Here is a 25,891-nt window from a genome sequence, read left to right on the forward strand (position 1 = left end):
TCGATGTCAATTTTTCTGTAGTTCACTCTTGACACTAACAATAATCTGTCTCTTAGTCAAAACATCTGATCATTTGTGTCCTTTGCTAATTGTGGTCAATATGCCACTAGTGTAATTTGAGTTCAGTCACAGCATGTTTACAATATTCTATACAATCTAGGACAGTGATGGTGAACCTTTTTCTTACAGCGTTTCAAAATTGACCATTCAATCCTTCCCGCCCATCTGCACATATGCTTGTGATACACACACACACACACACACTGCGTGCATGCATGAACACTCCACAGGCTCCAGAGGCTTTCCTGAAGTCTGGGGAGGGTGAAAAGGGCCTCCCCCAGCTCCATGGAGGACCCCTGGAAGTTGGAAATAGATTGTTTCTAAACTTCCACTTGTGCCATTGGAGCCTTTTTTTGTCCTCCTCAGGCTTCAGAAAAGTCTCCGGAGACTGGGGAGGGCAAAAAAAAAAATGGCCCTGATAGGGCAACCGGAAGTTTGGGAACCAACTTCCAGTTGGCCCATTGGGGCCATTTTTCACCTTTCCCAGCCTTCAGAGGCTTTCCTAAAGGCTGGGGAAGGTGAAAAAAGCCTCCCCTGGACCTCTGGAAGGGCGAAAAATCAGGAGCTGGCAGCTGACATGCCACCAAAAATAGCTTCGCGTGCCACCATAGGTTCGCCATCATGGATCTAGGATCTTCAAACTAGAGTCTGTCTTGCAAGCAAACATGTCTCCATAGCACCAACTAGGAGTTATGTATAATATACTGAAATTTACTTAGGTTAAGTGTCTGTTGGTTGTATACGTTTGGTACTCAGTTCTAGTTTTTCTTAATTAAAAAACTCTGGGATTCCATGAGACTTTGTGATTGGCAGAAAAACTTTTAATTTTCCCATGCTATGTAATATTAGCAATTGTACTGATAGGGATTTTTTATGAACCAGGACTCAGCTGCCAGCCTGCTCTTTTGTTTTGTTATCAGCATTGCAAAGCTACAGTGTAAGTTAGAAGTGTGTTGCATTGTGAAGTTTTCAGGGTTTTTTTAGATTTTTATGTAGGGTTTCCCTGAGACCTGAAAAATATTTTAAATGTTCTTCCAAAATAAAATAAAAACTTGAGAAAAACAACTTGAACCAATGAGTTTACCAATTATCAGTGGCTAAAACAAAAGGTTTGTTTTTGACTGCAAGAGAATTGGCCATAAATAGGATGCAACTCAGTTACGTGAAAAGAAGGAAAGTGGATGGATGCTTGGCTTATGTAGTGGTATGTGGGAACGATCCTGAGACACAGGGTAAAAGATGCTGTCTAGGGAACAGCCAGACAAGAGGAGAAGGAGTCTACAATTGCAGGAATAATCTTCTCTAATTGATCAGGCTGTTAAAAGAAATGGTAGGAGATCTGTACTTGCAAGATTCTGTCAATGTAGTCTTATAATAAAATAGAATTAGATCATCTGGTTGTGTTTTCTATTTGGTTTACCTGAGAGGGCTAATAGCTTACTATAGTCTCCAGAGAAGAATTCATAATAAGCAAATTTGTTCTTTCCCTTCCCCCCCCCACCTCTCCTTTTACTTTAACCTTTATTTACTTACATGAGTAAAGCAAATGAAACTCGTGTGTTTAAATAAATAAAAATGCACTTATGAACGAACTACTTGTGAACAACTTGAAAAATTTTGGGGATTACAACCTGCTGTGCTATCTTTCTAAAATATCAGTGCTAAATGTTTCATTCATTTATTCAGGACTGTTTTATGGAAATAAATTTTAGGACAAACCCTGGAGATAGAATTGGTTTGCCAAGGGGCCCATTGACTAGGCACTTCAATCTCTTTAAAACCTCTGGGAAATAAATTAGCAAAGTCATCAATTATCATGGCTCTTTTTCTTACAGGGGCACTACACTCCCTCTGTCCTCTCAGGATTGTCTGTCTTGTCTCCTGTTCCAAGAGTCTTTTTTTTCTTCTGATTATAGGTACTCCTTACTTACCAACCATTCATTCAGTGACTGTTTAAAGTTAAAACAGTGCTTTAAAAAACTTTATAGCCCATTCATCTCAGCATTTCTCAGTCATGTGATCACCATTATAGTCAGAACATCTCTGGTGTCTGGCTGTCTTCTTCCTCTATTCTGCTGTCAAGATGAGGAAGGGAGAAATTGAGCAAGCGTTGTATACATCAAAAGCAATGCAACCTCAGTGGCAAAAAGAAGGCAAACCTTTTCAGGCAAAGTAGAGATTGCCTACATAAATTGCTTGCTCTCTGCCCCCAGAAGAGAGATTGACGAAAAGGGAATTTCAAGAGAGTAAGCTGTTTGTATACCATGTCTTTGGTTCCAGCCCCAGGCTGCAGCACAATCACATTGTTTTTGATGTGTACAAGACAGTAACCATGCAGTTGAGAATGCCAAAGGGCCAGGAATGGTTAGAAGGAAAATAAAAGCCAAACTGAATAATCTTGTCTCTTTCCAGCTACAAAGCACATTTGCACTCATTTGATTTTCTGCTTAGTGACTGGTTCACTTACCAGCAGAGTTGCCAGTCCCAATTAGTATCTTTAAGTGAAGACTATCTCTGCTCTTTTGTTAGAGTTTAAATACTATTTATAGGAGTTATAAAATACAGTGCATACCGTAAATAAGTTGCAAAATACGTTGCCACATGATTTGAAAAGAGGACTGATTAATATATGCAAGAAAAAGCTATGAATTCCTGCTAATAATAATTATGCATTGCCTTCTTAACTGAAGAAGGTGTATCTCTTAACTTGCTGAGAAAATGGACTTGATGATACTCTTGCATTCATTACATGCTTGTGATTTTCCATAGATGTTTGCATGGTATAGTAAGAAGATAATGGCTATTGCTAATCTTAGAAAAGTGAATAGTATGCAGGTAGTCCTCGATAACCAATTCACTTAATGATTGTTCGAAGTTGTAACAGCATTGGAAAAAAGTGACTTATTACCATTTTTCACATGATGCAGCATCCTGGTAGTCATGTGATCAAAATTTGGATGTTTGGCCTTTGGCATGTATTTATGAAGGTAGCAGTGTCCCAGGGTTATATGGTCAGCTTTTGACAAGCAAAGTCAATAGCAATAGCAGTTAGACTTATATACCGCTTCATAGGGCTTTCAGCCCTCTCTAAGCAGTTTACAGTCACCATATTGCCCCCAACAACAATCCGGGTCCTCATTTTACCCACCTCGGAAGGATGGAAGGCTGAGTCAACCCTGAGCCGGTGAGATTTGAACAGCCGAACTGCAGAACTGCAGTCAGCTGAAGTAGCTTGCAGTGCTGCATTTAACCACTGCGCCACCTCGGCCAAATTCACAGTGTTACTAACTTTAACAGTTGTGGCAAGAAAAGTTATAAAATTCAATTAACAACTGTCTTGTTTAGTAACAGAAATTTTGGGCTTGATGTTCAAATGTTTTATTTTCATTTTTTTCATTTTCATTTCATACAGTCACATATATACTGTGCATGATTGGGGCCATATAACATTGGGCAATAAACACAGCCATCCTTGTCAAAATTACTCCCCAAAATACAAAACCAATATACCACTTCAACCCTCCATACACCCTTTCTTTCTCCCCGCTCCAACTTTCCTTTCTCCCCTCCAACATTCCCCTCTCCTACTTCCCCTCCCCCTCTATCACTCCTTTCTCCCAATACACTCCCTCCCTTCCATCTCACCCTCCTTCCGATCCTCTCTCCCACCCTCTCTACCCCTCCCTCTCCTTTCCCTCTGCTCCTCCCTTCGGTGTATTTCTACTATCTATCGATATATTCAGCTTCTTATTTTTACACTAAAATTAAAAAAAGCAACAGTATACAAGTGCAATCATGTTACTTTAAAATCTGGCACATACTATATTTCCCCCCTCCCCCCTCCCCCCTATGACCCCACCTCCCTTCCCCCCTCCCGACTTCCCAGAGCCCGTACATGGTATAGCTTTTTATCAAACACAGTCTAAGATGTATTAAAACCAAGAAAATTAAAAAAAAAAATAATAAAGAAAAAAAAAAGGAAAAGAAAAAAGAAAGAGAAGAAAAAAAGTCAGTAAAATCTCTGCGTTGAACTCAGCTTCTTACCATTACACAAACTTTAAGCAGTTGACATTGTTCCTAATCTTAATTGTTTGATTACCTGCAGGATTTCCCCAGAAGTTATTTGTTGATTCAGCTTTTGCCTGTACTCTTCTCTAGTTAGGGGCCTTATCTCTTTATCTAAGTATCTGTCTATTTCTAAACCCTTAATTTTGTCCCCTTTGTGCCTCCTTCCTCTATAACACAATTTGGATACATTTCAAATTTTTCTTTTGGTATCCTCTTCCAACTCTTTTCGTTTTTGCCCTTGTTTATGTCTATATATTTTTTTTATATTCATCAGTACTCCTCTCATATATGCTTTACTTACATCTCCTACAAATTCCCTGAATATACCCTTATTCATATTCAGAACAAAGTATTCAGATAGCAATTTTTTACACTCATTAATATACTTTTCATATCAAAATAAACTCCCATTCGACCTCCAAGACCTTCTTGCCTGCACAACCCTTCCCATTTCCGTCCAGACTGGGTTATGATCCAAGAGAACCCTCGCCGCAGTCTTTGTCTTCTTCACCCTAGAAGATAAATCATTAGTGATTTGTATAAAATTCAAAGTTGTCCATCAAGTCTTTTTCCCTTCTAGAATTAGGTCTAATGCGATATATCTTCCAAAGGGATCTGCTTCAGTTCACTCAGCCTTAATGTCTTTTCTTAAGTATACAACTATACCATTTTTCTTTTGCGTAGCAGAGGTCACAAAATGTTGACCAAGTTCGAGGTTGAACAGATATTTTGGATCAGTTAATTTAATATGAATTTCTTGCAGACAAGTTATATCGTTCTTGAACTGTTTGAGATAGTAAAATATTTTCTTTCTCTTCTGTAAAGAGTTCAGACATAACTCCTTGATCAATGGCCGATGATTATTGAGGTTGTTGCAATCTGCCTTGTTTTCCCATTCGTCTGGTAGTCGTACGGCTAGGTCCTTGTTCTCTGGTCCCTTGCCCTTCCGGAAGGAGGAAATGGTGCTTTCTGTCTGGTAGTTGTATGATTTGCTGTTTATCTTGTCCTTCTCGTAGTCTTTCTCCAGATCCAGATGATTCAGGGTGTCCCACCTTCAGGGTCTTGTGATAGAAATCTCGGGCTTCCCATACAGAGTTGAGACGATATTTTTGCTTATCAAATGTAATTATAATACCAAATGGCACATCCCATCTATACTGTATCTGACGGTTTCTGAGTTCTTCCACTAGAAAAGCATAATCTCTCCTGGCTCTTAGCATTTGGGGTGGTATTTCTTTCAAGACAATCAAGTCCTGTCCGCCAATTTGTAACCTGGTATTATAAGACTCTTGTAGTATCACGTTTCTAGACTCTCTTGTAGTAAAATATATAATTACATCTCGAGGAAGTTGTCTCTGTTTTGCCGCCCAAGAGTTAATACGATAAATTTTTTCGATCTGCCAGTCAAAGTTGATCCCCGGTCTTCCCACCAGACGATTAAAGGCCTCTGAGAAAATCTGCTTCAAGTTCTCCTGTTCGTTTTCACGCAGCCCCCTGATTCTTAATGCAAGCTCCATCTGTTTGTAGTGTATCATAACAATTTGTTTTTCTGCGTTTTCAACTTTTTGTTGCACCACTTCAATTTTGGATGTCAAGTTAGTGTTGGCTTCATCAAGAACCTCTAGCTTATTTTCCATTCCAGCAACATATTCTGTCAATACAGTTACAAGTCCCACCATATCGTCCTTTGTTTTGGCAATCCTAGTATCAAGCTTATCATATAAGTCTGCATTTTGGGCTTAATTGTGGTCATAAATTAAGGACTACTTGTACATATTTAAATATATAAATATAAAACAAAAACTTTGTTAGATTGAAAATCCCACTTCATAATGCTGGTATTGATATACTGTACATAGATATAAATAGATTTTTCAATTCTCAATTGATTTTCAGTTTGCGAATAGTTCACATTCTTTTTACTGGCGGTTTTTGATCTATCTACTAAGATCAGCCAAAAACTGAAAAGTTCTGAAGTCAGTATAGTAGGTCCAAGATATATTTTGCTTGACATAGTGGGTTCATATGTGGCATGTAAAGATACGGCAGTGTCTGAGATAAGTTACTTACAGTGAGGATTTTTATAACATTATCTTCTTGATACTCACTTTGGGTGTGGTGATTGAGATTCTTTGTAGCCCTGAAGGCTTTTTCAAAATAGAATGCAAAAATATTCATATGATTTTTTAACTGGCATGACTGGTTCCTGAGGAAATTTAGGAGGGTCCTGCAGTAATACATCAGGCAACACCTTGAAGTTGTGCATTCCCACACATTTAAATCAATCCCATTGAAGTGAATAGAAGAGATACAGTACCTCAATATGTTTTACTTATTAACTGACTATATTTTTATTCTGAGTTTTGGAAATCTGTCATATTGGCTGATATCAGTAAGAGCAACATGCTCTAACAGAAAATCTCTACATCAGTGAAGAGGGTAAAGGCAAAAATAGATATGGAAGATCATTTCTAGACTGAACACAGTCAATATATTCTATTTTAGTTTTATTGTTCTTTTCTTGTTTTAATGATTATTGGTAGACTTTTACTTCTATGGTTAAAAGCTAAATTCCCTTCCCTTGACTCTTGCATTTTCAAGGAAAGACCTTCAAGGAGACATAATCTTGCTGGCAAAATCCATTCGTGCTATCTGATAAATGGTTATGATAACTTTTCCATGTAATTCAATTAAAATATATATCAACCTAAAGATTTTTTGACTGCAGTTAGTATACAATGTTACTTGATTTTCCACATGTAACTTCTCCAAACATATAAAGCATATTTCCAACTGGCTGGTTTTTTTCAAATTTGTGAAGTCAAACCTATTTCTGTAAGCCTCGTAACTGATGTTAGTTCACTGTTATGTCTGTAAGCTATGTCTACAAGATTCTAAGACATCATATTGTTATAGGAATATCCAAAAAAGTAAGATGTGCCTTGCATTGATAGCCCCAGGAAAAATTATAATACATATATACTTGCAAAAATGGTGGGAGGGGAGAAGGAATAAGGTGTAATTTGCTATTTGTCATAAAGGGATTTTTTTTTTGCTATCTTTATGTCACTGTTTTGTTTTTTAGAAGTAACTTAGTATTGTGGCAGGCTGCTTGTTCCCTCACTGAGTGTTGGGTTCAAGAGGGTATGACTTCTGTCTTCTCTTTAGTTACAGTACATTTATCATTGTAATACCAGAATGGCTGGGGAAGGAAAGTTCTATTATGTTCTGATATTATTTTGTAAAGATACAGTGTAAGGAGTTTTCTGTAGTTAATCTACAAAGGGTTTGTAGCCTGATTTCAGAAGAAATGCTTTAGATATTGACCTCATTGAACTACTAGAGAGCAAAGTTCTTTTTCTCTGGGGCAGAAAAAAATAATACAGAAGAGATGAGGCTTGCAAAATAATTTATCTCATTGCACACTCTGAAAGTTCTACTCAGTGCAAAACAGGTTGAATGAAACTAAACTGATGACTCAGAAAAGCCACTCCTAATTGAAGTAGGATACGTGATCAAATGGCTGAAAGTTCCTTATGAAATTATAAAATATTCAGGAGTGTTCCAAGAAATAAAGTGCTCTTTATTTTGCTTTACAGTTATAGAAGTACATAATTATTTCCCAAGTTTTATCGGTCTACCACTCAAAGTCTTCATTTTAGTGGGCAGCCTTCTAAATTTCACAGTATAAATTTACTATATTGTAATTTCTTTAAATTTCCAAACTCATACAGAAAGAGAAATAGTAATCTGTTAAATTTATTCATATTCCTGTTATTCCCTATTCTTGTTATACTTGTTAAAAGAAGGGAATCACAATTATAATACGTTCAAAGGATGATAGGCAATCATCTTTTGAGGATGCATTCATTTAGATAAAGTTGTGATATATCACATGACAAAGCCGTGATGACGCAAGTTTGATACCCCTGTTCTAGAGTCTTCATTCAGCCATAATTGAATAAATTAACCACTGCGCCAAGGGTTGACTCAGCCTTCCATCCTTCCGAGGTGGGTAAAATGAGGACCCAGATTGTTGGGGGCAATATGCTGACTCTCTGTAAACCGCTTAGAGAGGCCTGAAAGGCCTATGAAGCGGTATATAAGTCTACTGCTATTGCTATTGCTAAATATAATTTAGGTTTGAAGTGTCTTTTGCTTCTGTGAAGATTTACTTATTTTCCTCTGCTGTTCATAATAAACAATTTGATTGCATCCGGTTCATATAGTTATGAGCACAATTGAGCCCCAAATTTCTGTTAATAAGTGAGATATTTGTTAAGTAAAGATTGCCTCATTTTGCAACTTTTCTTGCCACAGTTGTTAAGTGAATCACTGCAGTTCTTACATTGGTAACTTAATTACTAAGTGAATCTGACTTCCCCATTGACTTTTGCTTGTCAGAAGGCTACAAAAGGTGATCACATGATCCCAAGACACTGCAACAGTCATAAATATGTGTCAGTTGCCAAGAGTCTGAGTTTTGATCACATCACCATGGGGATGCTGCAATAGTCGTGTGAAAAATGGCCTTCTTTTTCAGTGCTGTTACAACTTCGAAAAGTCACTAAATGAACTTATAAGTTGCGGGGGGAGGGGAATGACCATGCTGACTACATTTTATGAAAAAGTATAGTTCCAAAATATCTGGAGAGCACTACATTGCCTTCTGATCTAGATATTTCTTCACATGCCTTTTTGAAAGACTGTAAGGAATTTGATACTTAATTATCTAGAACAATGTAAATTGTTTGTGATAATATCAAATATAATTTCATTGGGTTTTTTCCTAAAGATTGAAAAATCATAATTAGTCTGTTTCTGTTTAAAATACAAATTATCCAGGATGGATTATTACTGTAATGGCATTTCTTTGCAGTGAAAATTATTTGGTCAATGTTTTGAATCTTTTATTTTGCATATATAGATAAATTCTATATACAATTAATATTGCAAGTATCTCCTTGAAAGAAACAGCCAAATGTTAAAATACTTCCCTATTTAAGATTTCAGTAATATCTATGCAGCATTTATATAACTGATACATTATTTTGGATTGAATCTAGTTTTAAATGTATAGCATAAAATTAATCCTCACCTGATTCCTTAAAGTATTCAAGCAATATCAAGTGACTGACTAAATAAAGCATATTTTTATATGCTGTTCTTCAGAGGTTTTGGTATCAATACTACGGTGTTTTACCCATTTGCCAACTGATCTGTTAACTGCTAGAAGTATGCTGTACTGTGTAACATCTACTCTTCTTTTTTTTTTAGTTTAAAAGGTTAATCTCCTGAGAACCGTAGTGAGAGAGGAATGGCTTGATACAACTTCATGATGTAATTTCCCCCCCTTTCTTGGCTGGGAAAGCAGTTGCTATAGAAACAAACATTCAGTTGCAGAGAGTGCCAAAGGAATGCTAATCTATCCTAAATGAGAAGTTCCAGCTGCTGCCTAAAGGTGGAAAGACAAGAGAGGGGAAAAAAGAATAAAATCACACACCATTGTTTCTTTCTTTCTATCTATCCATCCATCCATCCATCCATCCATCCATCCATCTATCTGTATCCCACCTTCATTGTTTATAACTCAAGGCACTAAACATATCTAATGCACCTTCCTTCTATTTTCTGCATAATGACAACACTCTACAATACTGGCATAAGAATTTTATATTGCTAGTAAAAACTGTTAGTAGCAAAAAATAAATCCTTGTTAAATTAAATATTTCTCACCACCTAAATCAATGTAAACGTAAATCAATTTCTAGATTATTTATTTATATATTCTACTTTATTATTTTTACAAGTAACTCAAAGTGGTGAACATATTCAGAACATCTTCCTTCTCCTATTTTCCCCACAACAGCCTCCCCTGTAAAGTGGATTGGGCTGAGAGAAAGTGACTGTCCAAAGTCACCTATCTGGCTTTTATGTTTAAGGCAAGACTTGAATTTATGTTCTTCTGCTTTCTAGCCTAGTGCCTTAACCATCAGATTAAGCAGGTTCTAAATTAGTAAAATTAGCAGCAAACAAATTTGATTAAGACCTTGGCTCTTTTTATCAATACTACATTTGATTCAGTTCAATTAATGCTTTTTTATTTTACATATATACATAATCTTCCATAGATAAACTGCTATGGTGTTTCTTAGAATAATAGCTAACGACAGATTGTGCTGATGATATTGTGGTTAAATAAAATTTTCATGAATCTTTTTTGAAGAGATATCTTACATATTACAAATTATTTTCTGTTTCCAAATATTTATTACACTTTAAAAAGAAACGTATACTTAAAAGATAGCTAAAAATTATTTTTTAAACTACTTTTGACAAATTACAAATAATGTGTTATGTATGAATGCTTACAGTTTCTATTGACTATTTATAGGATCCAAAAATCTTTCTCCTATAAAATTTTACATATCTGTTTGCCTAAATATTATTGACATTATTAGTGACCCATTACTGATTTATAAACTTGACCAGTTCCTTTGAGCAACTTCTCAATGGTATAGCGGGTTAAGACATTTTTATTGCTTTAAAAAGCAGTGTTGTGTTCAAATTACAAGGAAGTAATTTTAGGCTAGATATTAAAATGATCTTCTTGACTGTACAAACTATCAGCCTGTGGAGCAGGCTGCTTTATAAAGTAGTGAATCCTTCATCAAGAACTCAAGCAGAGATTAGATGCTAATCTAGCAGAGATGTAGTAGATCGTGCTCTTAGTAGATTGGACCAGATTATTTCTGTAGCCCATTCCAGATCTATGAATATATAAAGGTAGTTTTTGCTTAGCAACCACAATAGAGACCAATAACTCATTTCCTATGTGGAAAATCATGTTACCATGATAAACTTAAGTTCTTCACTTCCACTTCAGTCATTAAGAAAAGCAACACAACTGCTAAGTAAAAAATCATGTGACCACAATTTATGATTTTCCTTTGTCTTTCGTCGCAAGATTGCAGGACGCTGCAACAGTCGTAAATACTAGAATTGGTCACTTATTTTTTTAGCTGTACCTGTTTGCTGCATAAGACTGTTGGTAAATGAGGACTGTCTATATTGACAATATGTGTACAATCTATTTTCAAAGATTTTCAGTCAGAAAACAGATTATGATTACTGTGGCTAAATTTGTTCATGACAAATTTATTTGTCATTGTTGATGCTGACTTCTAGTAATTATTGCTCTGTTTTCAAGATGCTCACAAACTGATCTCTATAATCTGCTCTAGAGATTAAAATCTCTAGTTCCTTGGATCCTTTTCGCCCTGTCTCTCTTGAAGATAATGATATTTGCTGTCATCCATTTATCTTGCATTTCATTTCTTCCATCAGGGTTTCTCAAGAAAATTATTGGCCAAAGTATTTCTTCAGTACTTAGTTGATAACATTCAGCTAAGGATTCCCCCTACAGTTCTGGGCTACATGCCATGTCAGTTTACCTTTTTCTACTGTCTATATGTGTCCTTTGTTTTTAGATTTTAGTAAGCTTTTCATATAACTAGTTTGACGACTTCTGTTGTTTTCCATTCTATTCTGCATTAGATTTTTTTAAATTGTCCCAGGACTCATCCCTCTTGAACTTCTTGTCCCATTCTCATGTGATGGAATCCACTTATTGCTTAAAATCTACTTTTTGAAATTCAACAAAAATAAGTAAAGAATCCCATCATCACATTGCAATTTTCCATTGATATTCCTGAAATTTCTAAATCTTTTACTGTCTTCCCTATTGCATCAGTAACCATGTCAAGAAGAGTTAATCTTCTTGTACTTTCTACAGAGTTTGGAGAAACAAAATACAGTAGAATTTCTGGTCACAACCATCATTTGTTCCATAACTTTGGTCGCAAACCAATTTGGTTGTGACTTCAACCTAATTTTGGAAATTTGGCACTTACCAAAAAAAAAAAAATGGTGCAGAAGGGGAAATTGGCCGCAAAAATTTGTGTGTGAATTTTTTGGTCAGAACCCGATTTGGTCGTGGTCAGAAGCGTTCGTAACCAGAGGTTCTACTGTAACAGGATTATTTACATTCTCTACCAGCACTTCTTCCCTCTTTGGAATGCCTCTTACTTGCTTTTGGAAAGCATCAACACTTCTCTTTGATGCTCTTCCTTTGATTATTCTTCTCATGGACAGTTGCTTCTATTGTGGGTTCCTGTTATAGCACCTTCTTTGATTTGATCAATCTTATTATTTCATATTAACGGAGGTATCACTATTCATTGTACAAATGCTCTGACCCTTTCTTGGGATTTGCCATAAGTTTCCATTTACTGCCAGCATGTTTTCTCTCATAAGATTATAATATGCAAGCTATAGTTTAGAATAAAAAACTATGGTCTTGCATGTATTGAATAGTTAATGACAATGATTTATGAAAATTACACATGGTTCTTATTCTGCTTATCGGAGATAAACACTCTTTTTTCTCTTTTCTATTTCAGTGCATAGAATCAATTTAAAACTGAAACATTTCATTTGTAGGAAGACTATTACTTTGCTTTTATTTTAAAAGAAATATATTTACCAGGACTTTGCTACAATGAAGATAACAGTGTGCATTCTTTTTCTTTTTTCTTTTTATGGACCTTTGTCAGGACGTTACAATGAGAGCAAGGGATGTTTGAGCTATAGTTCTTGAAGGCCAAGGGACATTAAAATGTTAATTCCATGGTCTAAGAACAATACTGTATATAATTAAAGCCCTGTGGTGTTCTATGTGGTACTCCTATAAATACTGCTTATACCTGAAGATCAGCTGAACTGTTAAATGTTGAACTTATGTTGGTTAAGGTTAGTTAACCTTGGCTTTTTACATACATCAGTTTTATAACTAGATCTTAACACAATAAAAGAGCTTGGTGGCTCAGTGTTAGTATTGCAGGCTAATTGTCCACAGCCAGGAGTTTGATCTTTACTGGCTCAGAGTTGACTCAGTTTTCCATCCTTCTGAAGTAGGTAAAATGAGGATCCAGATTATTGGGGGCAATATGTGGATATTGTAAACCACTCAGAATGCTGTAAAACACTATGGAGCTGTATATAAATGCTATTGTGATTGCTTTACAAATTTTATTAGCATAAGCACACTTTATTATCTTATGTATATAGTATATAGGAAGATGATTTGCTGTGAAGCAATAAGAAATCCTTTCATGTAGCTCAGAAGTTTACAAAGAATTCATATTGAAATACATTTTCCACTGCTGTAAACAGTAATAGAAAACCTTTCTGATAGCTAGTTCTTTCAACTAAATTATTTAGTGAGGATACTCTTGAGCCAATTTTATTACAAAAACATCTGAAATTTAACTAACATCAAGAATAATAGGTGTAATATAAATGAATTAAAATAAATGGCTATATCTGTTGACATAATCATATTCACTTTTAACAATAAACGTCACTCATGAAATGATGCAAACTATTTTTCAGCAGGGACATATTTTAAGAGATAGTTATTACATAATGTGACAGCTAGAAGTTAGCTAACCTGCCTAACCTTGACAGTCTATGAAAAAGCTAATTTCATTTGGTATTTGGTGTTTTGAAGCCCTTTTTGAGGGATGTTTCCTTACCAGATTTCTCAATGCCTTCAAGAATAGCTGACCTAATGTACTGGAGAATTCCTTTAAAATTCATGGAGATATTCAGAGATGTATCTGCAGGTCAAACCTCAAGAGTTGGCCACAGGAAATATTTTTGGATATTTTGTATTGTAAGACTTTATGATAATTTTATGTCATTAAATGCTGTATTAAATTTGCCAAGTTTTAATTCCATAGGAGTCATGGGTTCTGGATGCATTCTTGAAAGTAGACCATTTGAGGTACATTGGTTTAAAATTGTTGTCCTGCAATTCACCGCTTTGCCCAGACAGGCAGGAGAGTTTTAGTATATTAGATAAAAGCTATCGGCATTTATTGGCTATAGTAGCAAACATAATAACTAGAAGCCTAGGAGCAATGTGACCACATGCCAGATCTCAAGGGACAGTCAGATAGTAGCCATCACATTTATTCCATGAACATGTGGTAGTTCTATTAAAAACAAACAGTGGACTAGATAGCCCTTTCATCTAATGTAAGACAACATGAACAGGGAGGTGCATTTTTATCCTTTAATAAATTAAATTTAGTTTGTGACAGTAAAAGATGTGCTGAGATCAAGTATAAGTTTCAAAACAAACCACCCTTTTGAACTAATGAAAAACTTTTAAAAATGGGAGTAAAAGAGGTTGATTGCTACAAACAGGCAATTGTTTTATTAAGTCTTTTTATGTTGTAGTGATCATCATGGTGGTTTTGTTTTGCAAATCAGCATGTATTAATAACAAAATGGATAGGATAAAGTGACATTTACAAAAATAAGACTTTCCTATATATACCTAATCCAAATATAGGTGACCTGAATATGTGTCTGCGTGCATTTTCATCTAGACATTTCCATATTTTCATAGTTTAAGTGAGTTTGTAGTTGAGGCTTCTTCTCCATTGTAATTTCATTTTTTTTCAAATTTTAATTTAATTGGCTCCACTAAACAGAAGTAGGTTTTTACTTGAGAGTTGGAAACAAGGAAATTTTGTATACCATGACATAGTTTTCCTCTAGAAAATTAAGGTACACACAATATTAAATACAAGCATTAGTTTTTCTGCATTAACTTTATTCATTTTGATATAATCTCCTTTTTTTCAGATTTCTTCCTGGAGATTTTTTTCGTATTCCTCTGGTCATGCATAAGAAGAATTATTTAACATTATAATGGATTTTAAGTGGAACTACCAAGAAAAGAAGTGTTATAATAAAATTTATGTCTGACAAGCCATATAGCTTCTCACATAGAACAATGACAACTTCTCATATGAATGGACATGTAACAGAAGATTCAGACAGTGAAACAAGAATTATGGATCTTGCACCTCTTGAAGAATCTCAGAAACACAGGGAAATGGCTGTGGATTGCCCAGGTGATCTAGGCAACCGCATGATGCCATTACGGCGGAGTGCTCAACTTGAACGGATTCGACAACAGCAAGAGGACCTAAGGCGAAGGCGGGAAGAAGATGGGAAAAAACAAGAACTTGATCTTAATTCTTCTATGAGACTGAAGAAGCTGGCACAAATTCCTCCCAAGACTGGAATAGACAACCCTATGTTTGACACAGGAGAAGGAGTAATTCTGGAGAGCCCACATTGTGCTGTGAAAGTCCTAGGTATGTATATTTTAAGTAGAACAATTTATTTTATATGCAATGGGAATTTTAGTGCTTCTAAATGAATATTTACTTAGGCTTGAGAGATTGTGTCTATGCAGCTAGTCCTCATTTACAGTCCATAATGGGGACTGAGCAACTCTGGTTAAGCAGTGTGATCATAAAGTGAATCATAAGATCTTGTCTTGTCTCTCTCATGCCAGAAATGCAGAAACTAGAAAAGGGGATATTATTAATTTAATATTGAAACAAAATTCAAAACTTTAATAAAATATAAATCCATATATATTTGGCCTTTGCCCAAGTTCATCTGGTGCACCAATTGCGGCCCTATTTTGACCGGGATGCGCTTCTAATGGTCACTCGTACCCTTGTCACCTCGAGGCTGGATTATTGTAACACGCTCTACATGGGGCTACCCTTGAAAAGCATTTGGAGACTGCAGTTAGTTCAGAATGCGGCCGTGCGGGCGATATTGGGTGTGCCAAGGTACACCCATGTTACACCTATCTTCCGTGAGCTGCACTGGCTACCCATTGGTCTCCGGACTCAATTCAAGGTGTTGGTTATTACCTTTAAAGCCCTACATGGCTTAGGCCAGGATACCTTCGAGACTGCCTGCTGACACATACCTACCAGCGGCAGTAAGATCCGACAGATTGGGCCTCCTTCAGATGCCGTCGGCCAAACAATGTCAGCTGGCGGGCCCTTGGACGAGAGCCTTCTCGGTGGCTGCTCCGACTCTTTGGAACCAGCTCCCCCCGAAAATCCGGACCATACCCACTCTGATGGCCTTCAGGAAATCCGTAAAAACTTGGCTGTTCCGCCAGGCCTGGGGCTGTTGACCTCACTGTTGAGGTGCGGCTCCAATTAGAATGAATGTATGAGGGGTGTCTGTTTTAAATTGTTTTGTCGTTATGTGTTTTTTATATTTCTTGTAAGCCGCCCGGACTCCTTTGGGATTGGGCGGCATATAAAAACTCCAAATAAATAAATAAATAGTATAGTTCTAGTCCAGTACTGAACCCTGTTAATGGCAGAGATATTTCTGATCAGCAAGTCATTCTGTGTGCAAGTCAGTCCCAAAGAGCAGTATAAAAGATGGATAGTTGTTTGAATAGTGCCACATTTGCCATGAATATCCCCATCTTCAGGGAGAAATTTCCTTTTCCCCATGTAATCTTTAGTTCTAACCAGACCAGTGTGCAGCCTGTTTAAACATCTCAAGACTTTCTACTTCTCCACACCTCCAAGCAGCTTCTCAGACAGTTCTATCCAATTATGAAGATGTTTTACTTGAGATTTCCATCTTTTTAACTGTTCTATTTGAAGTGTAGTAGCAATCTCCTTGGGGCAATCAAAAAAAAAATCCTTGCAGGAAATGTCTCTTGTAAACATAATATGGCCACACATCTGATGTCAGTTCCAGCTACAGTCATTAAGTGAATCATCTGTAGTCATTAAGCACAGCTTCAAATGTTTGACTTGCAACTTCCTGCTGGCTTCTGCATTGACTTTGCTTCTTTGAAGTCTTTTGTGAAGTTGCTCTTGGCAGTCACATGACTGCAGGACTTTGAATAGTTGCTGAATGAGCACCTGGTAAGTGAGGACTATCTAATAAAAAGCGAGTTATTGAACTAAAAACAATTAATGTGAAAATTCAAAATAAATTGTATGATTTCTATGATAAAGAATGCTTGCTTAGGCATTCACTCTAAGAATCTTAAAATTATATTTTAATAAAATTGTCTTATGTACCGTATTTTTCGGAGTATAAGACACACCTTTTTCCATCAAAAAAGAGACTGAAAATCTGGGTATGTCTTATACACTGAATACAGCATTTTTTGCCTCCCAAAACCCCGCCCCTTTCACCAAAATAGCCATTCATAGCCTTTAGGAGACTTTCAGAGTGTTCCTGGGGGCTGGGGAGGGGAGAAATGAGCGAAAAAATGGGCCGGGTTTTTTTTGGAGGTCTGCAGAGTGCAAAAACTTTTTAAAAAAATTTGCCCCTTCAAAATCTTGTTGCGTCTTATAGTCCAGTACGTCTTATACTCTGAAAAATATGATATATCTGTACATCAGCAAAATAATATTTGGTTTAGGATAGAAATCAAGAAACCATGAGTTCATGTCTCATCTGAGGGTTGGAAAGGTGATCGCATGACCACAGGACACTGCAACTTTCATAAATAGATACCAGTTGCCAGGGTCCCTGTTTTGATCACGTGACCACAGAAATGCTGCAAGGGTTGTAAATGAAAAATGGTTATGTCTCTTTTTTCAAAACCTTTGTAACTTCAAATAATCACTAAACAAATAGTTGTAAGTCAAGGACTTCCTGTGTGGGAAACTCTATTACCAGGTTATTGAACTGTCAGTTTCAAAATTGTGTACGCTGTCTGACAAAAGCTCTCCAGATTTCACTTGGATTTTTCCCATATGTGGAAATGTTCTGCTTGTGACTTGTACTTTTAATTACTTCTGCTTGTGACATCTGCCTTTCCCAAAAAGAAAATAACAATGAAAAATATTTCAATACTTCAATACCAAGGAATGGCAGGCATCCTTCCCAGTTCATACATTGCATGAATAAAATAAAATAAAAAATCATACCAAAAACTCAAAAGAACAGCCGTATTCAATACGTTCTGAGATTATTGCATTCTGCTGGAATAAAATTCGACCCATTTACAGTATTCCAGTTGAAAACTGATGGAAACCTTAACAAAAAGTTTCCATCATTTTCCAATTAGAATACTGTAAATGGTTTACATTTTATGTACCTTAAGGTGCCTTAAGAATAAATGAGGTGTGCAGGCAAGAAGGTCTTGGAGGTCGAATGGGAGTTTATTTTGATATGAAAAGTATATTAATGATTGTAAAAAATTGCTATCTGAATACTTTGTTCTGAATATGAATAAGGGTATATTCAGGGAATTTGTAGGAGATGTAAGTAAAGCATATATGAGAGGAGTACTGATGAATATAAAAAATATATATAGACATAAACAAGGGCAAAAACGAAAAGAGTTGGAAGAGGATACCAAAAGAAAAATTTGAAATGTATCCAAATTGTGTTATAGAGGAAGGAGGCACAAAGGGGACAAAATTAAGGGTTTAGAAATAGACAGATACTTAGATAAAGAGATAAGGCCCCTAGCTAGAGAAGAGTACAGGCAAAAGCTGAATCAACAAATAACTTCTGGGGAAATCCTGCAGGTAATCAAACAATTAAGATTAGGAACAATGTCAACTGCTTAAAGTTTGTGTAATGGTAAGAAGCTGAGTTCAACGCAGAGATTTTACTGACTTTTTTTCTTCTCTTTTTTCTTTTCCCTTTTTTTTCTTTATTATTATTATTTTTTTAATTTTCTTGGTTTTAATACATCTTAGACTGTGTTTGATAAAAAGCTATACCGTGTACGGGCTCTGGGAAGTCGGGAGAGGGGAAGGGAGGTGGGGTCATAGGGGGGAGGGGGGAGGGGGAAATATAGTATGTGCCAGATTTTAAAGTAACATGATTGCACTTGTACACTGTTGCTTTTTTTAATTTTAGTGTAAAAATAAGAAGCTGAATATATCGATAGATAGTAGAAATACACCGAAGGGAGGAGCAGAGGGAAAGGAGAGGGAGGGGTAGAGAGGGTGGGAGAGAGGATCGGAAGGAGGGTGAGATGGAAGGGAGGGAGTGTATTGGGAGAAAGGAGTGATAGAGGGGGAGGGGAAGTAGGAGAGGGGAATGTTGGAGGGGAGAAAGGAAAGTTGGAGGGGGGAGAAAGAAAGGGTGTATGGAGGGTTGAAGTGGTATATTGGTTTTGTATTTTGGGGAGTAATTTTGACAAGGATGGCTGTGTTTATTGCCCAATGTTATATGGCCCCAATCATGCACAGTATATATGTGACTATATGAAATGAAAATGAAAAAATGAAAATAAAACATTTGAATATAAAAAAAAAAGAATAAATGAGGTGGACTATGCACTTCGCCACCAATTTTATACATCTTTAATGATAAAATGTTACTCTATTTTCCTTTCTGAAGCATTCAAGATCTTTCACTTGAAAAAATATCCATCCAAACCTAAGAAAATTAGACAATTACAAGTGTAGCCCAACTCTACCATCTGAACCAAAACTGATCAAAATAGGTTGCAAGGTGGGGAGCACCATATTGGAGGGCAAGGTATTCCATAATGTGGATGTTTGGAAACTTTGAAACTCCAGGCTCCCACTTTTTACCTTAGATGGCAAAGAAATCTGAAGTAGATCTTCAAAGAGCTGATTCAGGTCAGGAGAGAATGTTCATGTAGGCTACAAAACTAACATCTTGAATTGAATCTAGAAACGTCTTGGTACTCAGGGCAGCGACTTTAGCACGAGGCAAAACACTAATAAATCTACTCCCACCCAGGCCACTGCATTTTGAATTAGTTGCAGCTCCTGAATTACTATTCATTAAAAACCCATGTAAATTCCATTAATAAGATGATGAGGGCATGAGTTATCATTGCAAAGTATCCCAAACCAGAAAGACCCCCAACTGGCAGACCAGAGCTTTCATCTATTGCTTGAGAAAAATTTAATTAGGTTTACAGGGATCTGCAAAGACAAATGTATGATGTAGCTGCATTGCATGGACTTCTTATATTGAAATCTTCAGTATAGTACCTAGAAATGAACCATTCACCAACCACCATGTAATTTATTGGAAAAATTCTATAAATTCAAAAGCACTGGGGTTTTTTTCAGCAGTTAAGCTCCAGAGAGCAACTGGGGAAAACGGGCAAGTACGTGCCATGCTTGAACATGAGATCCATGTTATTCCATACTGAGCAAGTAAGAAAACAAGATTCTTAACAAACCCTTCTTCGTGACTAATAAAATGAACTTTGAAAGGTCAAAGAGAATAAAAATAGGCAAAAAGATGTATACTTACAATTGGAATGATACCAGGCAATGGAAATTCATAGTTATGCCTTATCAGCATAAATATAAAAGCAATAATCAGCAACATTTTTTCTCTGAACATATAATGTTTATGTAGGCCTTCCCTATAAGCAACAATATTTATGAAGATGTTCTCTAACACCTGTGCAGTTCTTCATTGCCATTCCCAATTTTTGTTGTCTTTAAAGAGATACTCTGAAGCAGAAGTTTCAAATCTACATTGTTATCTGTCTTTATTTTGCTTTTTCCTACTGTTTCTGATGCCAACCAAGCAGCATATAGAAATGGCATGGATAACAGATAAGTCTAATGTAGCGAGAATAGGAATAGAGAGGGGAAAGAACTGTGAAATGCCCTTATCTTTAGAGTCTTAGTAAAATTGTTCTGTGGTGGTAAAACTATTGATTGGGGGAAGAACCAATATCTACTTTGTGAGAGAGGAGTGGGGAAGGAAAGAAAGCAACATGTAAGCAATTTCTTCTTTGTCTGACTCTTCCTCCCACAGCACAGCAAAGAGGTTGGAGAGGAAAGAATTACAAGAGAGTAAGCAGGCACACAGTAGAAATACACTGGGCTGTTTGCATAGTGTGCTTGCTACTATCATTGCCAACATATTGTTTTTCATGTGTATTCCCTAGTATGTGCCTACTTGTGTAATTTCTTTCCATGCAGAATATTTGTGTCACCATAATGCAAAAACGGATAGAAATAGCATGTAGTTTAAGACATTTTGAGAGAGCATCCAGAGTTACTTTTACATAAAGCAGATTTATCCATTTATGCATGTTTGGAGGAAAAAAATCTTATCCATGTTTCCAAAAATTAGTATTCCTCCTTCAAGAAGTGCTTGAAATCAGTTTTTCATACAGCTTATTTAAATATAGTCAAACATATGCAATCCACTCCTATGTTAGGTATTGTTTCATACCAATTTAATTTAATTACCAATTTAATTTAATTTATATTTGCCAAATTTCACTATTCTTTCGCAATTATAAAATATAGCAATATTAAGATGAATTGCAATCATGGTGTCACAACTGACTCCCAAATCCACCAAAATATCTCCGAACTAGTTTTGGAATGTAATTATCAATAGAGACAATCTCACTGACACAGAAAAGCCATCCCAAAGAACGGAAGCCGTAACAGAGAAACAATCCTTTTAATAAATAAAGAAACATTCTCAAGTACACCAAATTTAGTTTTTAGTTCTAGAATTTTTAAAATCTGCATCAGCATAGCTAAGTTACTCCAAGGTAATAACAGGAATCCTTTAAAAAATAACTATTAGGTGTTCTTAAACCAGGGTAATCCTATGGCTTTTCATGCATAAGACGTGTTTAAGATCCATTATTTTCTATATATATCTTTAGCTGTATTAAGCACAGTATTAAAACTGATCCCTAAACAGGCAACTTTTCCAACAGGCAAACATGACATATGCATTGAGAATCTTGAAATATGACATCCTAAATTTTAAAAAAAAGATTAGAAGGTTGTTCTTGGAATTAAAAAGAAGGAATAAAAATAGAAATGACTCTTAAAACATTAAAATTAGTCCTAACTATTTAAAAGGAATAGTCAAATAAGTTGTATACTGCTGAAGATTCTTGCCATGTCATCACATACAGTGAGTACTGACCGTAATCTGTTCCAGGACTTTAGTAGGCACTCGATTTGGTCGTTACCAGAACCAAGACAAACTGCGCATGCACACGGACACACAAAATGGCGCAGCAAGGGAAATTTATCTGTTTATATAAATAGCAAGCATCCTTTTAAGATTTTAAAATAAGTCCTGAAGAATTTTTGTGCATATTTTTTCTGGATTCTGCATTATTGCTTTCTTTTATCGCTATTCAGTTCATTTAAGTTTCAGTGTGATGCAGAGGATACTAATATAGATAAATCCACCATATCAATTATAGACGGATATAAGATATTTTCCATGTCCTTTTACTAATTAGAAAAACTCTTCCAGGTGGGTTGTATGGGTGTATGGACAAGAGGTCAAAAACATTATTTTCTGTACTAATTTTCAAAATACACTATAGGCTTTTTGTTTTTATGTTTTTATGTTTTGTTTTATGTTTTTAGTATTGTAAAAAATATTGCTGCTCAACCCTTTAAAAACATTTTGCAACTAAAGCTGTGATGGCAAACTTATGGCACGCGTGCCACAGTGCCACACGGAACCATTTCTGCAGGCATGCAAACCATCACTCAGGTCAGCTCCACTGCACATGTGCCTCCCGCCAGCCAGCTGATTTTCAGGTCTCTACTGGGAGAGGCGTGCGCCTGTGTCAGGGTGGGGGAGTTGTGTGTGCATGCGTGAGTGGTGGGGGAGGGGTCGTGCGGATTTGGATAAGAGAATTATGCCATACTCCACTTAAAAAAAACTTTTCTGAAAGTCTGATAACCTTTAGTGAAATGATGCAAAACCTTTTTTCCCTGGGTACTAAAACTGTGTGCATGCGTGTGCGCTTCCTCTGTGCATGCACGTGCGACCCCCATTTTGGTGCTAGCAGGCCTCCCTGAAGCCTCCTGGGACTAAAAAAGGGGGATGGGGGGTGCGCCCTCCCCCGGTTTTGGTCCCAGGAGGCTTCAGGGAGGCCTGCTAGAACCCAAACGGGGGTCAAGGGAACATGCATGGGGGGAGCACAGGGGGTCATGCACACATGGACGGGGCCTGCAGGGGGGATTGCATTATGGGTGTCGGTATGTACCCACGCGCGCGCTTTCAGCACCCAAGGGAAAAAAAGTTTGCCATCAATGTACTAAAGGTTATCAGAGCTTCAGAAAAGTCCTTTTTTGAGTAGAGTATGACATGATACTCTTAACCGAATAGGAGAAACATCAGTTTAAAGAAAGTGATTTAAATAGGGGAAGGTTTGCCTAAATCAATAATAGTTGTTAAGAACAAGTCGCCTTGGTATTCCCTTAACTGAATGATTGCACTAAGGGATGTTGGTAGTGGATGTCTTTGTTAACCATATAAAATCAACAAGTCTCAAACTTCCGTCTTACTTGTTTGTTCAGACTTCTTTTATATAACATTAGGACTTACATTTATAAAAGGTAAAGATATATCAAACATCAGGGAAATATTGTGAAATTATTTCCATATGGTTGCAGTAAAAAGTGACTTTAAAGTTATTTTAGTTACAAAATAAAGATATCCTTTGAATGTATTTGTAGACTATCAGTCTGTGGTATGAAAAGTCTCTTAATTTTTTTCTTCAATAGGTCTAGAACTTTGAGCCTTGAGAACAATACTTTGTCATTAATCCACTTTTTTATCTTGTACAACTACTCTAAGAAAAAGGATTTAGCAGGGAATTAAACATTTTCTTCTCCATATCTGATAAGGTTCCACTAATTATTAGTTCCTTCGCCATATTGTTTGCTTTTGATAATTGCAGAGAAATATTTAGCATAACTCCAGTTTGGTCCTTAGTCCTTTGCAGCTAAAACAGACTGATACATTCATAGAAATATTCTTGTTTACAGAGATGAAGATCTGTGCTCATCTTAGAATCTTAACTATTAAATTTCAATAATAGTGGTGTTTGCGTATCAAAATAGTCTTGAAAAAATTGTCTAGAAATGCCAGTCTATATTCTATGCTATGGAAGGACTTTAAAAGAAAAAAGAGGAACATGGAAGAAAAAATATCCTGGTGGCCTCTGAAGATAAAAGTTCTAACATAGGTGAATTGTAAAACTGTGTTATCATTTCTTTACTTCATTTATTGAGCATTTTTTAACAACTGAGATAATTTCTAATATTAATAAAAATTACTAGAAGTTAAATGTAGCATTTTTCTACTTAGAATCAATATTGCTATTCAGATAAACAGCAATAATTTATCTTTGTAGGTTTTACATTTAAAAGGTGTTTTTATTTTGTAGGAGATTATATTATAATTTACTATCTGAAAGGTATATTTTCTTCTTTCTCAATCTTTCGGAATCTTTCAACATTCAGCAGCATTGTTATTCAAAATAAAATTTTAACTTCCTTTAAGCTGTTATTGTTTAAAATATTTTTGACTATGTAAGCATACAGTTACAATGTTTTTATTTTGCAAGAGAATAATGTATGATTGCTAATGTACATCAGGAATGTGACACTTCAGATTTCACAGTTTCATATTTGAAATGAATGAATCATTTCACATGTTAGTGTATTGCTTGAACTCTAATTCAATGATAAGTAAAATGAATTTGTCTCCAAAATACCTGGTTTCTATATATCCCAGGTATATTGTAGATATAGAAGTAACTTTTCATGAAGGCATATTTGTCACATGACAGTAGTCATATTCAGGTCCTGCCAGTAATTGCCCTGGATGTGGAGATATCCGCTCTATTAGAAACCTTTTATATGTTTGTTTGATTATGTTGAAAATAAGAAAGTATTTCATTTTGTATGGTAGATTTATTTTCTGCGTTGCTCTTCAGAGATGTATTATATAACATTTATTTATGATAATCCTGCCACATTCCTTTCTCTTCAGCTAATAGACTTTCCTGTCATGCTGAAAAAGAAATCTCTTATTTCTCTTATTTTTGTAGTGTTATCCTTATTGTCCTCTGCTGCTCTTTGGAATATGAATTATTCATTGTATGTGTTTGTAAACATATGTTCATGAATTAAAAAGCACATTTGTATAATGAACTGAGGAGTGGGGGTTGGTAAATAGCTACTGGATAATTTCAGGGGTGGGCTGCTGGGAGTTCACAGGGGTTTGAGAGAACCTCTAGCTAAGATTCTGTGCAGTTCGGAGAACCCCCAAATCACATTCCTGGCTGGCCCCTCCCTGCCCCTCCCAGGAGTCCCTACGTGGCCCATTTTGGATGCAGGTAAGTGCAGGGGCGCGTGCGTGAAAAATGGGCCTACTGGAAGTTAGGGCCTCCAGAGGGACTCCAGAAATTTCTGGCCTCCAGAGGGACTCCAGAGCCTGGGGAGGCAGTTTTCGCCCTCCCAGAGGTTCAAAGGAAGACTCTAGAGCCCAGGGCAGGGCAAAACCCACTGCCCCTGCCATGGTGCAGGAGGCTGACTAGGTCACCCCCACCATGGCCACTCCCACCCAGCAACCAGGCAGAGAACCCTTTGCTAAAAGTTTTGAAGCCCACCCATGAATAATTTCACAAAGTACTTCCTTTGTGTGTAACTTAGAAATTGATAGAACTCAGCAGTTAGAATGTAAAGGAACTACATTATATACAGGCCCAATACATTGCATTGTAGCTGACTTCTTACAGGATGCTGCTTATTATTTAAAGAAACCTTATAAGACAGGGGTGTCAAACTGGTGGTTCATGGGCAGGATAAAGTCACATACAGGCCACACCCACTCCAGTTCTGCAAAGGGAAAAAAGCCACGAAACGTCATGTGACTGCAACATGACGCTGTGAGTTTGACACCCATGTTATAAGGTATAGGGCCAAGCTCTTTGAGACAATGCTTTCTGTAACTGTATGATTCCATGCCTCACAGCCCAGTTATCTGTGGAGACTTAGTTACATTTGCCCTAGGCTTCTCTTGAAAAAACTTTTAATCATCTTAGTTC

At 36.4% G+C, this 25,891-nt stretch overlaps 1 protein-coding gene across 1 annotated transcript in view; it reads left to right on the forward strand.

Moving 5' to 3' along the window:
• The window catches only part of MPP5 (membrane palmitoylated protein 5), a 52,873-nt gene that overhangs the window by 5,363 nt on the left and 21,619 nt on the right, over nt 1-25,891 (forward strand). Inside the window, exon 2 of the mRNA XM_032227528.1 lies at nt 14,845-15,362. Coding sequence (XP_032083419.1) covers nt 14,960-15,362 — 403 coding nt within the window. The 5' untranslated portion in view covers nt 14,845-14,959. The remainder of the gene's footprint in view (nt 1-14,844; nt 15,363-25,891) is intronic.

The sequence above is a fragment of the Thamnophis elegans genome, chromosome 1 (genome assembly GCF_009769535.1).
Source record: "Thamnophis elegans isolate rThaEle1 chromosome 1, rThaEle1.pri, whole genome shotgun sequence".
Classification (NCBI taxonomy): Eukaryota; Metazoa; Chordata; class Lepidosauria; order Squamata; family Colubridae; genus Thamnophis; species Thamnophis elegans.